At 35.5% G+C, this 17,127-nt stretch overlaps 1 protein-coding gene across 1 annotated transcript in view; it reads left to right on the top strand.

Annotated features, from left to right (window-relative positions):
- The window catches only part of LOC131804707 (myotubularin-related protein 14-like), a 35,759-nt gene that overhangs the window by 15,548 nt on the left and 3,084 nt on the right, over positions 1-17,127 (top strand). The window contains exons 2-6 of the mRNA XM_059127795.1: positions 10,625-11,619; positions 13,799-14,353; positions 14,424-14,507; positions 14,583-14,774; positions 16,603-17,001. Coding sequence (XP_058983778.1) covers positions 10,625-11,619; positions 13,799-14,353; positions 14,424-14,507; positions 14,583-14,774; positions 16,603-17,001 — 2,225 coding nt within the window. The remainder of the gene's footprint in view (positions 1-10,624; positions 11,620-13,798; positions 14,354-14,423; positions 14,508-14,582; positions 14,775-16,602; positions 17,002-17,127) is intronic.

Raw genomic sequence — 17,127 nt, 5'->3', positions numbered from 1 at the left:
TTTTAGCGCCATTATTCACCGAAATTGTTTCAAATTACGTATTTAGAGTTCGTAATGGGAACTACACTCTGTGACTGAAAAATGTCTATGCAGGTCCAGGTCTTCGTATAGGCCCCATATATCAGTACCCCTCTATATTCTGTATTTTGACGAATTTAGGTACAATACCCACCGAAATTGTTTGAGATATCGTATTTGACGTTAGTAATGGATGATATAGCCTGTGACAGAAAATTGTTTGATTTTGATGATTTTAGCTACATTATTCACCGTTTATTTCAAGTTTCGAATTTGAATATGGTAATGGCTAATGGCAAACGATGCCACGTCGTATAGACCCCAATATAACGGCAATTTTCGGTATTTTTTAAATTTAACATAATTTTTTAAGGATTTTATTTTTTTTAAATTTCCAAATTCGTTCCAAATGGTGGAGGGTATTCAAATTTTGGCCCGGCCGAACTTACTGCTTTTTAACTTGTTTCCTTTTGTTATTTTCTTTGCCTGACGATCTTCTGATTGGTAGTTGGACTTGAACTCAGCCACTGCAACGAAAATAAATTGTTGTTTATCGACTTGTATGTGCTTCGGCAAACTTTTCGTATTTTCTAATGTTATTTTTTGTTTGCTGATGTGTAGATTTGAACCTTAGGTTTTGTAGTTGGACGTGCTTCCTCTTTGCCGCTGTTAATCATTACTTGGTATGATAGAAGTAAGTTATTTTCCTTACGAAGTTTATGGGTAGAAATAAATTATTTTTAGTTGCGGATATATAGTTGTCATTTGGGATATCGGTAATCCGGATGATATGTGGTTTTCATTGTAAGTAATGTTAAAGTTTTTGCTGAGGACGCAACGTTCAACTGCCTATCTTGAGTATTTATGACCTTGACGCCAGAATTCTCACACTTTTGCATGTCAGTGTAGAAAAAAGATATCTTCCATGAGTTTCTAATATATATTCAAATGTTTACCTAAATTCAAACAACATTTACAATAGCATGCGAAGGTAAGTACACATGTACCTTCTAGCCCCATACCACGAAAATGCAAAAAGACCAACTACTCGTAAATACCTACCAAGGAAAGCTGACAGCCAGCTATTGGTTGAAAAACTATTTTTCAAGCTGTTAGTGATGGTGACGATGATGATGATGAAGTTGATAGTTGTGGCCAAGCAGTAGTGGCAACAATGATGAACATGTTGTTGTTTTTTCACTAAACTATTGCTCCGCCAAAGAAGCAGGCGCTCAGATATTTCAGCTCGTCGGTGCAATGCTGGTGACGACAATGGCTACCACGACTACAACGACGACATCAACAACAATAAACCAACTACAGCAACACTCTTCTGGGTTTTGTTGATGTAACAGCTCGTTGCCACTGCTGCTACTCTCCACCGCTTTCGCCTCCAACAATGTTGTTTCTTTTCGTTGATTGTGGGTAAAATTGCACATTTTTATTATTGTTGTAAATTTACTTATTCACACATACCGACGAGCATACAACTACACTGGCAATTGTGTAAATGTAATGTACAATATTTCGCTGTCTCTTATAGCTTGCATTTTTTCTGGTTTTCCTTTGTTGTTATATTTGTTTATGTTTTTTTGTTTTATTTCGATATTGGCGGTTCTTAGTTGTTGTGATTGTGGACTTTTGTTGTCGTGTCTGACAGCAATAAGACACTTAAATGGTGCATTGATTTTATTTATGTTTTTCGCTGCAGACAATTGATTTTAAGGTGGGAATCGTGGAACGAGGGCGAAAATATTTTGAAAGGATGAGATTTTCTTTGACTTATTAGATACTCGCCTTTTGTAGAGGCTGTTTCATTGCATCCTCAGCTATATGGCTATAATTTGATATCGTGAAAATGTGCCTAAACGAAAAAACAATATCAGGGAAATAACGGAATCAGGGTCATTTAATTATCTTTCAACTTTACACTTACTTATATTTACATTAGTGCAAGGTTAGGACAATATCGGTCCACTCCTTCCTGTACCTTTGCCATAAAAAAAGCAACATTTTGCATATCCAAAACGCTCACAAAATGCGAAATAAGCATCCGATCCGATTGGCGCATCAAATATTTCTGCATACACAAGATCTGGTGTGAAAATGGGATATAGACTACTCCTTCTTATACCTTCTCCACAAAGATTCAACATTTGGAATAATTAAAACCTTCATAAAATGCGAATAGAGTTAGAAATTTTCTTGAAATATACATACATATACATTATTCCAGTGACAGCTCATTACATTGTTTACGAGCGTACAAAAGCGTTTTGGTGATATTTTTTTTTTAAATGTGAATACATCTTTTGTGTCTCGTACCATCGCTCGTTACCGTGATACTGGGAGCGTAGCCCGACGTCAAGGAAGTGGACGGCAGAAAACAGCAACATCAGCAGGAAAAGTAAAGAAGAGACTTGATCGAAGCACGCGTCGCAGTGGCCGAAAAATGGCTCGTGAGCTGAACATATCGCAATATTCCATTCTGCAAATATTGAAAAATGAGCTCGGGGTAAACCATTGAAATTCCAAAAAGTTCAAGTGCAAAATGGCAACAGAAATAAAATAGATTCAAAAGAGCTAAAGAGTTGCTTCGCTTGGCCGAAAGTGGTGTTACTGCCGAATTTGGTTTTCTCCGATGAGAAAACATTCGTTGTCCAGCAGTTTGTAAACAAACAAAATGATCTGTTTACTTGGTCAGGAGGTCAGCTGAAAATGTGCACCTTCTGTTGACCACCAGAACTCAAGCGCCGGCCATTGTGATATTGTGAGCCGCCATAACAGCCGATGGTCGCTATCCGCTCGTATTAATCGACCGTGGCATCAGAATAAATGCCGAATATTTTTACGAAAATATTCTAGAGGGTGTATTAAAACCTTGGGCACGCAAACATTTTGGTCGCAGACCTTGGACATTCCAACAGGACTCATCACTATCTCACTTAACACGCGTTATCCAAGAATGCTTAAAAAATTAGGTTCCTCGCTTCATTTCCAGCGCCCAATGGCCACCAAAATATCCGCATACCAATCCGTTGGACTATTGTGTCTGGAGTATTTTGAAAAGCAAGGTTGGCACTAAAAAATACCAAAGTGTCTATCACCTCGAGCAAGCGATTCGCCGGGAATGGGCCAAAATACAGCAGAGCAACATTCGTGCAGCGTGTGACGGTTTCATTGACCGTTTGAAGGCCATAATTCGTGCCAAATGTGGCCAATCTAAAATCTGAAGTTATTCTAAAATTCGATGCTATTTCCGACATTTTTTGCTTTCATTCAATAATTTTTTTAAAAAAAATATGTAAAAATTATGGCGTTTGACTTTGTTGCAGTATTTTTATCTCATCCTGTGGTACCTCCCCCACAAACCGTCAAAATATTGATTGAATATGTCTCTTATAAAATGCTAAAAAAATAAACCGATTCTTTAAACTTCATAGAATACTAAACTTCCAGCAAAGTTAGATCTAGTATGAATATCGGACTTATCCGGTACCTTCCCCACAAAGGGTCAAATTGGCATATATGCGTCCAGTCTTTATGTTTCGTCACAAAAAGGTATACAAATGGTCAACCTCTGTCAAACCTGTCTGTCGACAGATACTTTTTATTTATTTTTTTTAATTTTCTTTTAAAGAAAAACTAACCTTCAAGCACCGAAATGGATATTAATTCAAATCAAATACGATCGATCAATGCCTAGCTTTTAATTTCGCTACCACCCTCGTTAATGTCATTGTATTATATACAGTTAATGATTGTGGCTGGTATTTTTCTCGCTCGCCTGCCCGCCTGCTACTTACCTGTAATTTTGAGTTTCGAGCGCCAGTTAACAATGTGCTAAAAGATGATGTCGTCATTTTCATCGTCTGTTATTGTTGTAGGCGACGACGAATACATTTTTGTGTCATTGCACGTTTAACTCATTTTAAACGCGATATTTTGTTGTTGCTTTTGTCTTTGTTGTTTACCTTAATTGTTCGGAGTTCAAAACAAACAAAAAACACAACGACATGCACTCACTGACAATGGATGAAAAGTGGCCGAGTAAAATTATTTTGCAATAAATCTTGATGTTATTTTTTCCAATAATAAAAATGTTTCCTTGCCGTGGGAGAGAGATAAGGGGGCAGTGATTGTAATGCACATCTAGTTGACATTGGTTGGCTTTTTAAGTATTAATTAATTTTTCATTTGTGCATACGTATATACCAAATGTGCATAGTATGTATGTGAATTATGCATTAATTAATTTTTTTTCTGAAACATCGTTTAGTTTTTCATTCATACACTTCCGTATTGACTTTACTAAATATTTGACACGTGCCTGCACGCGAGCGAATAATTGAGATTGTGTTATTTTGAAAGTTAATTAAAATTATTATGGAATTTCATTCAGAGACCGGACAACTATATTTAATTATTCAATTATTTCAACAATCTGTATGAAAATATTTCAGAATTATCAACAATGTCATTGCTAAAAAGGGTGATACTTTGTTAAGTTTTCGGTCTGTGGTAATGGCCTTGGCCCACTTTCGAAATTAATCTTCCCCAAAGAAACGAGGAATTTACTGTAGGAAGGGTTATGAATGCGAAGTTGTCCACAGGAAAAATCCAGCAGATTATGAAAGTCGAGCTAAACAGAGACACGTTTTGAAAGTTTACATCGGAAGTAACTCAACACTTTTTGAAATTTTCGAATAAAGATTCCTTGGAATCCGTTCTTCTGCAGTACTATAGATAACCATACGAAACAAGTGGTCTTTTTGTAGCTTTTTTTGTGATGGTAGCAAGACAAAATTTTCTACAAATTTATTTGTCACAAAATTCTCCCAAAAGACATGAAAAGTCTATATCTTACCCAAATGTTAGGAATTCATATAGAGTGAGATAAAAAAACTGCAACAAAGTCAAACGTCATATTTTTTACTTTTTTTAAATTTTTTTTTTTTTGAATGAAAGCAAAAAGTGTCCTATTGGAATGTCCAAGATCTGCGGCCAAAATGTTTTTGTGCCCAAGGCCATCACCATGGCCGGCGCTTGAACTGACCTCAGCTGACCTCTTTGGCAAGTAAACACGATCATTTTGTTTGTTTACAAACTGCTGGACAACGAATGTTTTCTCGTCGGAGAAAACCAAATTCGGCAGTTCATCACTTTCAGCAAAGCGGTGTAAGTTCTTGCACTTTTTGGAATTTCAACGTCTTTACCCCGAGCTCATTTTTCAATATTTGCCGAATGGAATATTGGGATATGGCTCACGAGCCACTTTTCGGCAACTGCGACGCGTGTTTCGATCAAGTCGCTTCTTTACTTTTCGAACCATTCCTGCTGATGTTGCTATTTTCTTCCGTCCACTTCCTTGACATCAGACTACGCTACCGGTATCACGATAACGAAAATGCTGTTGTGCTCTGACGATAGCCACTTGTGGTTTTCCAGCCAAATATAAGAAATCACACTATCAAGCTTGAATTCCATCACGACTAACTTTTTTTCTGGAAAATTCTCACCAAATACTTATGTACGCTTGTAAACAATGTGATGAGCTGGAATATTTTTAACAGATGTCGGACGAGTGGCTTAGAAACGACAGCAGTCTTAACATTGAATATACATTTTAGGGCTGTACTTTATGCAAAGAAAAAAATATTCTTCACAAAATGTTGCTATAAGTCATCACCTTGTAAGTCATCAAGAAAGAATTTATATCAATGTTGCCAAAAAATACAAAAATATTTCCTAATTTATTTCATCATGTCAAAGAAAGAAATATTCTACACAAAATTTCTCAAAATAAACCATATATCTAGTTTTAGTAATTTTTTATAGTAAAATTAAAATAAAACAAGTAAGCAAAGGCTACAGTCGAGCGGGGCCGACCGTTGAATACCCTACAACACTATAATAAACGATACAGTTTATATAGGCGAGATACTCGAAAGAATTCCACAAGATATTGTGACAAATAATAAAAGAAAACTATCAGGTTCCGTTTTCTAATTTTCGAATAAATGCAACTTAAACTAATTTGCTCATTTCCAATTTATTGGCAGATGTTGCACGTAAATGGTCTTCCTAGATCTGGAACCAATATTTCCCAAAGACCTATAATCTCTCATAAGTGGCAAAAGATTAACATTTATTATTGGTTTTTGACTGAAACGCATCTATATGAGATACAGACATTTGGCTATATTCTTCAACGAAATCAGCGTTAACGAAATATTCAGAAGTGCGTCTTTCCTGTATTTGTGAATTCTCAAAAACGTCACTGGAATGGACATTTTCGTATTTTGTCTACAAAAGATGGCAAACTATTTCACACATTGAATATTTTTGGATGGCCATCCAAAACTGCTTGGCTTTTGTAATGTCCGCTAACCCCCATTCAAATGTGTGTGAGAATCGGGCGATAATTACGACCTGCAGACAATTTTGCAGTTTTTTGGTCCATTTCAACCCCTAAATATATGGCGATCATCTCCAAAAGGAGTAGGCCTCTATTCTGACCCTCATCTTATCTCCATGCAAAATTTCGTAAGGATCGGGCCATAAATGCGATCTGTATATGATATCCTGGTATCCTAACTACTTAGTTTTGTTAGCTGTAGAAATATTACCAAATGTTTAATAGCATGTTTCCATTGGAAACCGAACAACGTTGTTCGCTCTCAGAATTAGGTACACGAATTAACCCGTTCATACGGCACGATTCGTAATTTATAGTAAAGTAATTCCTTTTTTCAAAAATTTTGTTTGTTGATTTTAATGGGAATTTATACGAAAATACATGAAATTCTCACTAATATGAATAGAAGAAATTATTGTTTTCCTCCCAAAGATTTATTATATCATTAATTTTACAATTTTCATTCAAGTTTTCAACTTTTTGTGTAAATGTTGACATTTTGAACATATTTTTGTGTTTTTCCATTTTTATACCCTCCACCATGGGTAGGAGGGTATATTAACTTTGTCATTCCGTTTGTAACACCTCTAAATATTCGTCGTAGACCCCATAAAGTATATATATTCATAATCAGCATAAAATTCTAAGACGATTTAGCGATGTCCGTCTGTCTGTCTGTCTGTCCGTCTGTCTGTTGAAATCACGATAGAGCCCACATTATTTGACGTAGACCTTTGAAATTTGGCACAAGTGTGTGTATTGTCCCTAGGATGGTTGGTATTGAAAATGAGATATATCGGTCCACGTTCTGGTATAGTCCCCATATAACGGTACCTCCCGATATTCGGTATTTTGATGATTTATGCCACATTTTTTCACGGATTTATCTGAAAATTGGTATTTGTAGGTCATGACGGGTCCCTGAGCGTGTGGCAAAACATTGCATGTATAGGTCCACGTTTTGGTATAGCCCCCATATAACGGTACCTACCGATATTCGGTATTTTGATGATTTATGCCACATTTTTTCACGGATTTGTCTGAAAATTGGTATTTGTAGGTCATGACGGGTCCCTGAGCGTGTGGCAAAACATTGCATGTATAGGTCCACGTTTTGGTATAGCCCCCATATAACGGTACCTACCGATATTCGGTATTTTGATAATTTATGCCACATTTTTTCACGGATTTGTCTGAAAATTGGTATTTGTAGGTCACAACGGGTCCCTGAGCATGTAGCAAAACATTGCATGTATAGGTCCACGTTCTGGTATAGTCCCCATATAACGGTACCTCCCGATATTCGGTAATTTGATGATTTATGCCACATTTTTTCACTGATTTGTGTAAAAGTTGGTATTTGTGGGTCATAATGGGTCCTAGGTCGTGTGGCGAAACATTGTAATTATAGGTGCACGTGTTGGTGTAGCCCCTACATTACGGTACCTCCCGATATTCGCATTTTAATGTTTTTTGCCACATTTTTTCTAATGTTCTTTTACCCTAGGGTGGAGGGTATTAAAAGTTTGGCCCGGCCGAACTTAATGTTTTTTTACTTGTTAATTTCTGCTGGAGAGACACTTGTCAAACATTTTTTCTGTCGATAGAAACATTTTGAAAATATTGCCTCTTTTGTTTGCAGTTTTCTGTGGAAAATTTAACTCGTGGACCAAATGCGTACCTCGAATGAGAGAGAAAACAAAATTTACTTTCGTTTGAATGTACATACGCCATTCAACATTGTAGTTTTCATTCATAATTTTCAGTCTTCCCAAAAATTTTTAAATTTCATCAATTTTATCTATTTTTAATTTTTAAATGTCATAATTTATTTTTTCGATAAATGCTCTCATTTGTTAGGGATGGAACATATTTTTTCGTTGTTCTGAGAGTAATTTGATTTGAACAACTTGCAAATATGAGTGTTCGCTCAGTAATGTGGCGTTTCCACTGCACTTGATTCGCTCTCTATTCGTTGTTTGACCCCTAACTATGAAAAAACTACCTAATTCTTCACACAAAATTTCCTGAGCGAACACTCATATTTGTACGTTGTTCAAATCAAATCACTCTCAGAACAACGAAAAAATGTCCCATCCCTAACAAATGAGAGCATTTATCGAAAAAATAAATTATGACATTCAAAAATTAAAAAATAGAAAAATTTGATGAATTTTTAAAAATTTTTGGGAAGACTGAAAATTATGAATGAAAACTACAATGTTGAATGGCGTATGTACATTCAAACGTAAGTAAATTTTGTTTTCTCTCTCATTCGAGGTACGCATTTTGTCCACGAGTTAAAATTTCCACAGAAAATGCAAACAAAAGAGGTAACATTTTCAAAATGTTTCTATCGGCAGATGAAATGTTTGACAAGTGTCTCTCCAGCAGAATTTAAAAATGGAAAAACACAAAAATGTGTTCAAAATGTCAACATTTACAGAAAAAGTTGAAATCGTGAATGAAAATTGTAAAATTAATGATATAATAAATCTTTGGGAGGAAAACAATAATTTCTTCTATTCATATTAGTGAGAATTTCATGTATTTTCGTATAAATTCCCATTAAAATCAACAAACAAAATTTTTGAAAAAAGGAATTATTTTACTATGAATTACGAATCGTGCCGTATGAACGGTTTAATTCGTGTACCTAATTCTGAGAGCGAACAACGTTGTTCGGTTTTCAATGGAAACATGCTATAAAATTTGTGTGAAGAATTAAGTTGTTTTTTCATAGTTAAGGGTCAAACAACGAATAGAGAGCGATTCAAGTGTAGTGGAAACGCCACATAATTCAAAATGAAAATATGCCAAAAATATGACAAAATTGAAAATATATGAGAAAATTTTACAAAATCAATATTTTCATCTTTAGAGAGATATTTTTATTAGATTTTTTTAGACGTTTTTTCTTTCCTGCCAAGAGGCCATTCTGAATTAATGAGAACTGTGGAAATCAGTTCAGCCGTTCTCGACATATAAGAGATTTTTCAAGCATATCTTCTTTGATAAACGTATATATCGCACATATTTTGCTATATATCCGTTTTGTTGGATGTTAACATCAATGTAAAGATCAGAAGTAACCTTGTCATGGCTTTGTGATTTCGCCGGGATTTAAAATATTAGCGGTTTAAAGAAAAATTTTGAATTTTTTCAACACAAAAGATATGGTCTATTTTACCCGCTAAGTATAATCCGATGACCATTCAAATTGGTAGGCTTCTTCCCCGCCCTAAACTCTAGCTACATGCGAAATTCCGCGTCGATTGGTCTATAATTGGACCTGTATAGCTACTGCAAAATCCGAAATTTTTTCAGTATTTGGTCCATTTCAACCCCTAAACATTTAGCGATCATCTCCAAAAGAAATAGGGTTCTATTCTGATCCCAGACCCACCTCCATTCTAAATTTCGTGAAGATCGGGCCATAATTGCGACCTGTAGAGCGATTACAAATTAACATGGACAGACGGACGGACGGACATACATAGCTAGATCGACTCAGCTCGGCGAGCTAGGAAGATCCATATATACTTTCCTATGTGGGAAACCTATATTTCGAGGTGTTACATAATTTTTGGGCCAATCAAACTTATAATACCCCAACACATAGTGTTGTAGGGTATAATTACATTCGAAATTTATATATTACAAGTGAGAATTATGTGTTTGCATTTTTTACTCCTAATCTAACACGTATCCAGTTTAAGTAAAATTAGTTCATTTTTTGGGGAAGTTTTCAAAGGAAATAATATAAAATAATAAAAAATAATCCTCAATTTTGGCCTATACAATTTTTTACACATTTTTCGAACTCGCTGCCAGTTTTCACATAATTTCACTATTCAAAGCCAATAGGCCTGTTCCAAGTTGATTTGATAGTACACAGTTTAAAGATTTAACATTTTCGAAGGATTACAAAAGGAGCCCAATATTTAAGATGTATTCCCCAACATTTATGGCAAACCCCAAATTCAAATATTCAAACGTCAACGCGACATGGCTAAATTGGCATTGGATTTTACGCTGAGCCAAGCGAAGATGATCTTTACGACCGAGGAATTTTAATTGGTGTAAAATAAACAAATATCATATAGGTCTTAATTTCAATTGTTTAATATTAAACTCATTATATGAAGGTTATTTCGATATTTTTCAATCTTCTCCATCTCTTTTCAGGAAGAAGACATTACGAAAAAATGTGAATTCCTATTTAAACAAGACTATTCCCTGATCGAACTAGAAAATACAAATGGAATCCTCAGTCCACGTTATCCGGGTCGGATTTTTATACCAGAATATGAGCACAATAGACCCAACAACATGGCATCTACGATCACCGCCAACAATACGAATATTTTCTCACAAAATGCAACGCCACAGAATAGCAGCATAAATGGATTCCACCATCAACATCATCTCCATTATGCGAATAACTCAACAACAGCTAATACCACCAGCAGTAATGGTTCTATGTCGTCGTTGTCGTCTTCAACGGCGACAGCACTCAATATGGGAACAGCCAATAATGGTATACATGCCTTTGTGACATTTGCCAACGGGTCCATGTCACAAACAACAACTAACGGAGTCCCCAACAACTTACCAACAGCAGCACCAGCACCGCCGCATCCGTATTTTTCCACACAAATGCAATATCCTCAACATTTAATGCCACAAACAACACCAAATACCAGCGTGGGGTTAAATGGTGGTGGCGGCGGTGGCAATGGCACCACATCCACCTCAACATCATATCAGCATACCATCTATGAAGACTTGTATGACGTCAATAAGATACGTGAACTCATTACCATGGCCAAATATGCACGGTGTCGTCAACGGTTTGCTGTTCCTGTGATTATGTATCGTGGCAAGTATATTTGTCGATCGGCCACCATATCCGTAATGCCCGAAACATATGGACGCAAGGTGGTCGACTATGCCTACGACTGTTTGAACGGCACAAACTACAGCGATCGGGGGAATCATATTGTCGACGATGAGAACAACGACAACAATGAAGACTCTTTGATGAATCATGCCTTGAATGAATCTTCGCCTTTTTCATACGATGAAGTGATTAAGAGTGACATACAATTGTTGAATGCACTGAATGTGTCGGCAATTGTCGATTTGATGGTGGAAAAAAGGAAAATCAAGTATTTTATGGCGTAAGTGTTAATTTTGCGTATGATTGTTATATATTATTACTTAAGTAAGTAGCACCTTTTTGCCATGGGTCAATGTTCATGTAAATATGCGAGATTATCAGGAATTAAAAAAATGGAAATAGTTAATGGCTCTTTAATTGTTTGGCTTAATTCTAGTATATCTATAACTCTCGGATCGATCTAACAACTAGTTGCCAACTGCCATAGCTAATCGGCGCTTTAACAGTCACTTCAATTGAGAAATCCATTTTAATACTTTAATATTGCTATAACCAGCAACTCAGCAAAGCTTAATTAAAATTATATATATATATATAAATTATAAAATTATATAAAAATTATTTCATGTTTACAGTAATTGACTAGTGAGTGTTTGATTCTCGATATACTCGTATATAATCACCGGTTCCAAAAATCTAGTAATCTTTATGCATTATTATTGGTAGCTAGGAGCCAACTTGGAACGCTTTGTATATATTGTCATGAGATTAGGGGAACTTTCGCTACCCGTTCAGTTTTTCCTGTTAGATACTACAAATCGACCTACTGAAATATACTCCTTAGAAATCATTGAATGAGTAGGAAGGCTGTTCTCTTCAACATATTGGAAAAGTCTGTAAATATGATCATCTGATTTGTTTAGGATTTTAACCACCACCTGTCCAGTTATGCATATTTAGCATATTTTTGTTAATGCTTTAACCAAACGATCCAGAAGTTGGAACCTTAGAATCCCGTTCTAAGGCGATAGAAAAGTACGATTTCAAAAAGGTGTCCCCTTCTTCAAGGTGTTTTCTTTTTCAATTTAATAGTTTTCGAATTGACGGCGATAATTATCTTCTGCTTCCCCTGCTACCTAGCATTCCATGCATCCATTCAATAAGGATGGGGAAGTTCCTAAATTTTAAAAAGTCCTTAGTGGGGTTGCTCTGCCATACAATTTTAATGAAGTGCCCATTTTTTTCTTAGTTGACATGCAATGCTTTTGGATGTATGCTAATTGAATATTAAGAAGGAATATTAACTATAGGAAAATATATTGACACAATTTCATGTAATTATATATAAACCAATCAGAGGGAGTACATCGGTCCACGTTTTGGGATAGCCTCCCATATAACGGTACCTCCCGAAATTCGAAATTATATTAGTTTTAGCCACATATTACCACAAATTTTTCTAAAAATTGGTAGTGGCGGAACATTGTACTTATAAATCCACGTTTTCGTATAACCTACATGTAACGGTACCTGCTGACCTTCGGTATTTTTGATAGTTTTAGCTACATTTTTCCCACGGATTTGTCTAAAAATCGTTATTTGTAGTTCGTTATGGGTTCTAGCTCCGGTGGCGGAACATTGTATACATAGACCCACGTTTTCGTATAACCCCTATATAAGGGTACCTTCCAATATTCGGTATTTTGATAATTTTTGCCACATTTTTCGACGGATTTGTCTAAAAAAGGTATTTGTTGTCGTAATGGGTTCTATCTCCGATGGAGGAACATTGTACATATAGGTGCACTTTTTCGTATAGCCCCGTGTAACGGTACCTCCCGTTATTCGGTATTTTGATGGTTTTAACCACATTTTTCTACAAATTTGACAATAAATTGGTATTTGTAGCTCGTAATGGGTGGCAGGACATTGAATATCTAGGTCCACGTTTTCCTATAGCGCACATATAACGGTTCCATCGCATATTCGGCATTTTGACGATTTAACCCACATTTTCTAATAAATTTGGTTTTTTTACTTCATAATGGGTTCTACAACATTGTGCATATTGGTTCTAGTCATCTTAGTCACATTTACCCACGAAATTATGAAAATATGGTATTAAGACTCGCAATAGATTACAACAGAGCAACATTCGGGAGCGTGCGACGGTTTCATCGGCCGTTTGAAGGCCATAATTCTTGCCAAATGTGGTCAATCTAAAATCTAAAGTTATTCTAAAATTCGATGCTATTTCCAACATTTTTTGCTTTTTTTGCTTTCAATGAAATTAAGAAATATATAAAAATATGGCGTTTGACTTTGTTGTAGTTTTTGTATCTCACCTTATATACGTAAAGATTTCAAGTATTCATAAGAAAAGTAACTTTTATTCATATAATCCAATGAATTTCAATATCCCTATATAACAAATTTCCTTATCTCCTATTTCTTTCCAGGGTCTCTTCATCGGAAAAGGCTGATCCAGAAAATCACTACGAAGAATTCAATATACTATCGCTACCCTATCCTGGCTGTGAATTCTTTAAGAAATTTCGTGACAATAATTATATGGCCAAGAATCTATATTACAATTGGAAACAATCATTTAATGATGCCATTATAAGTGTACCGAAAGTTGGTCCAACAGCTGATTTGAATATTAACTGGAGTGACTACAAACAATGGGATTTGGTGCAAATAACACAAAACTATCTAAAGGCCTGCCTAAAATATATACAAGAAGAAAATTCAGGTCTTCTGATACATTGCATTAGTGGCTGGGATCGAACACCGCTGTTTATATCCCTAGTACGGCTATCGCTATGGGCCGATGGTCTTATTCATCAGAATTTAAATGCTCTACAAATGGCCTATTTAACGCTGGCCTATGACTGGTATTTGTTTGGCCATCAGCTGCCCGATCGTTTGAAACGTGGCGAAGACATAATGTTCTTTTGTTTTCATGTGCTTAAATATATAACCGATGAAGAATTTAGTATTGTAGAACATAGGTAAGTGTTTTTATGCTTTATATTTATTTTAGATGGGTACTAATCCTTTGTTTGTCTCGATTTTTTAAAGGAAACGTACTAAAACCTCAAGTAGTAGTGGTAGTAGTGTTATTGTTATTAAGTCTGATTGCTGTGATGATGAGCCACTTAAAGAGTAAGTTGTTGATTTCCTTTTAATTTCCATATTGAGAGTTATTTTTATATCGTTTTTTTTTTTTTCATTTTACAGAGACTTTATATTAAGTTACGATCAAGACAGCAATGATAGTTTTTCTAATAGTTCCAACTGTGATATGTCCATAACGGATAATTTTTATGCAACTTCTGCAACGACGACAACAACAATGCCAACAGCCTCAGTAACAGCACAACAACAAATGGTTATGAATCCTTTTACAAGTCGTTCACCGAATCCTAAAAGGTATGTATACAGTCTATTTTATGTATCCTAAAGGCTAGGTTAGATAATAATTCAGCATGACCTAACTTATCCCTAAATTTTTAATCCGACTCTGTCGATAATTTATTCAAGTTTTCCCGTTCTCAAAATATTCGAGTCGCCAAGGATAATAAGATAAGCGCTCATTATTTGACAACAACTACATTTCCTTTCTTACAAGAAGTGGGTGTACGGTCCAGAATAAAACCCGTATGATACTTGACCAAGCGCTGTAACTCAAAAAAAGTAAAAGTAACACTGCAACTGTCTTTCTCTAGACAATTCTGGACCATCCTCCAAATAACTTGCCACATTTCTGAATACTACTAGTGACAATATAGAAAGAATGAATATTGAAGGTTAGAGTTAAACCCTAGTTGTCCCTAACTGCATTTTTCTCAATCTAAAATAGGCATTTCAATCGAATTTTTTATATTGAATGTTAGTTACAATTAGTCTATCCAGTTTTCCTCTTTTTTCTGTGACTCCGTGAATGTTTGAAATACCATTATATACAGATGGAAATTTGTTTCAATTTGAATCATCAACCTCTCCGTTATTGTGGACCGATCCCAGCCGACTAACTTCCTGCATCACCAATCTGGAAAATTTGTCCTAAATTTTCAGCAAATTTTCCATAAGTTATGAGTGGTGTTACGGGGTAGAGTAACGAATGATCGCCACCGCCTAAGATCTACAAAGGCGAAGTACTAGATCCTCTTAGTCTTTATGGGTTTTTGCTTTAGAACAGCATTTATTTGAGCTCACAGGGATTCCTAACGATGCGTTCATCTTAATGCGGTTTCATACAAAAGTCAAATCCTTTCAGCAACTATGTGAAAATCGAAACCCCATTTATATCGAAAATTGAAATCCCATTCCATTCTATACAATGCATGGTATTCAGGATTAGCGTAAAGGAACAGTTTGCTCGAAGATGTGAGCTTATACTCGCTGCTATAATTCCTCAGATTATTGACCTAAATTTCACAAATTTTCCAGAGGTTACAAGAGGTGTTGAGGGGTAGAGTAACGGGTGATCGCCACCGCCCAATAAAGATCTACGAAGGCGAAGTACTTGATCCTCTTGGTCTTTTTGGGTTCTTACAGTTTTTGTTTGTGCTCCGAGGGATTCCTAGCGATGCTTTCATCTTATTGCGGTTTCATTCAGTTCTACGTTTTTTCAAAAGTCAAATCTTTTCAGCACCTATACTCTTAAAAATTGAAACCACATTACATTTTATGCAAGGCATAGTATTCAGAATTAGCATAAAGGAGCAGCTTTGATCGAAAATGTGTGCGTATACTCACAGCTATAATCGCTCAGACTATTCGTAGCTGAAAGGTCATTAGTTCGGTTATTCCATCAACAGCTAAAGTTGGTCCTAGCTACCAAAAAAACGAAACTCCGTATAAAAAAGAAAAACCAAAAAAAAAAAAAAAAAAAATACACATGTAAGCGATCTTTGTTCTGTGTTAATATACCTGTTAGTATTAGAAAAAACTGTGATATAGTTAATAAGTCGTACTTTGTTTATTTTTTATTGTAGGCCTATTTCCCTGAAGATGAAATTCATCGAATTTCGAAATATTGGAAGATTAAAATAATTATAACAACAAAGACCTCAAGCTCGAAAAACACTTCTTTCATTAAAATATAAAAAGTTCGAATAAAAAGGAAAAACATTAATTGAAAAACCATGCACTTAATGTGATTCATGTAAAGCACTATTACATGACAGACCATTATGGTTTCATTGTCTTACGCATAGTAAAATAAACATGTTGTTTCCCCTTTTATATGTTACAGATCAAAAACTAGTCCTATATCAGTGCCAGGTGTTAGCGCTACACGTCAACGACAAGAGTCCACATCATCGAATGGTAGTTGGCAAGTGGTTACCGACACCGGATCAATTGATTCCATGATGAATGGCAGTTATATGATGCATTTTATATCACAACAACAACCGGATAATATATCGATAACATCGTGTAACAGTGGTCACTACGTAATGACAGGAAACGGAAGTACGACAGGAAATGGCTACAATTGCCATTCAAATACACCCAGTAATGGCAGCAATGCCAGTTTAAGTAGTAATGGTATAAACAATGGCGGTAACGGTGGCGGTGCACTAAATTTCCTAACGAATGGTATCAACGATAAGGATCTGATGAATGGTTCGAGTAAAACGTCAACAATAATGTAAGTACACATTACCACATATGTATGTCTATTTAAATTAGACTTAAAGCTTTACTCACAATTTAAAAAAGGAAAAAAATTAGTATAAAATTGTTAATTAACTTTTAATGTATTTCATTTAAAGTA

This window comes from Musca domestica, unplaced genomic scaffold (assembly GCF_030504385.1).
Source record: "Musca domestica strain aabys unplaced genomic scaffold, Musca_domestica.polishedcontigs.V.1.1 48, whole genome shotgun sequence".
In the NCBI taxonomy this organism is placed as follows: domain Eukaryota; kingdom Metazoa; phylum Arthropoda; class Insecta; order Diptera; family Muscidae; genus Musca; species Musca domestica.
The sequence above is the reverse complement of the archived record's forward strand: the minus strand, read 5'-3'. Positions and strand labels throughout refer to the sequence as shown.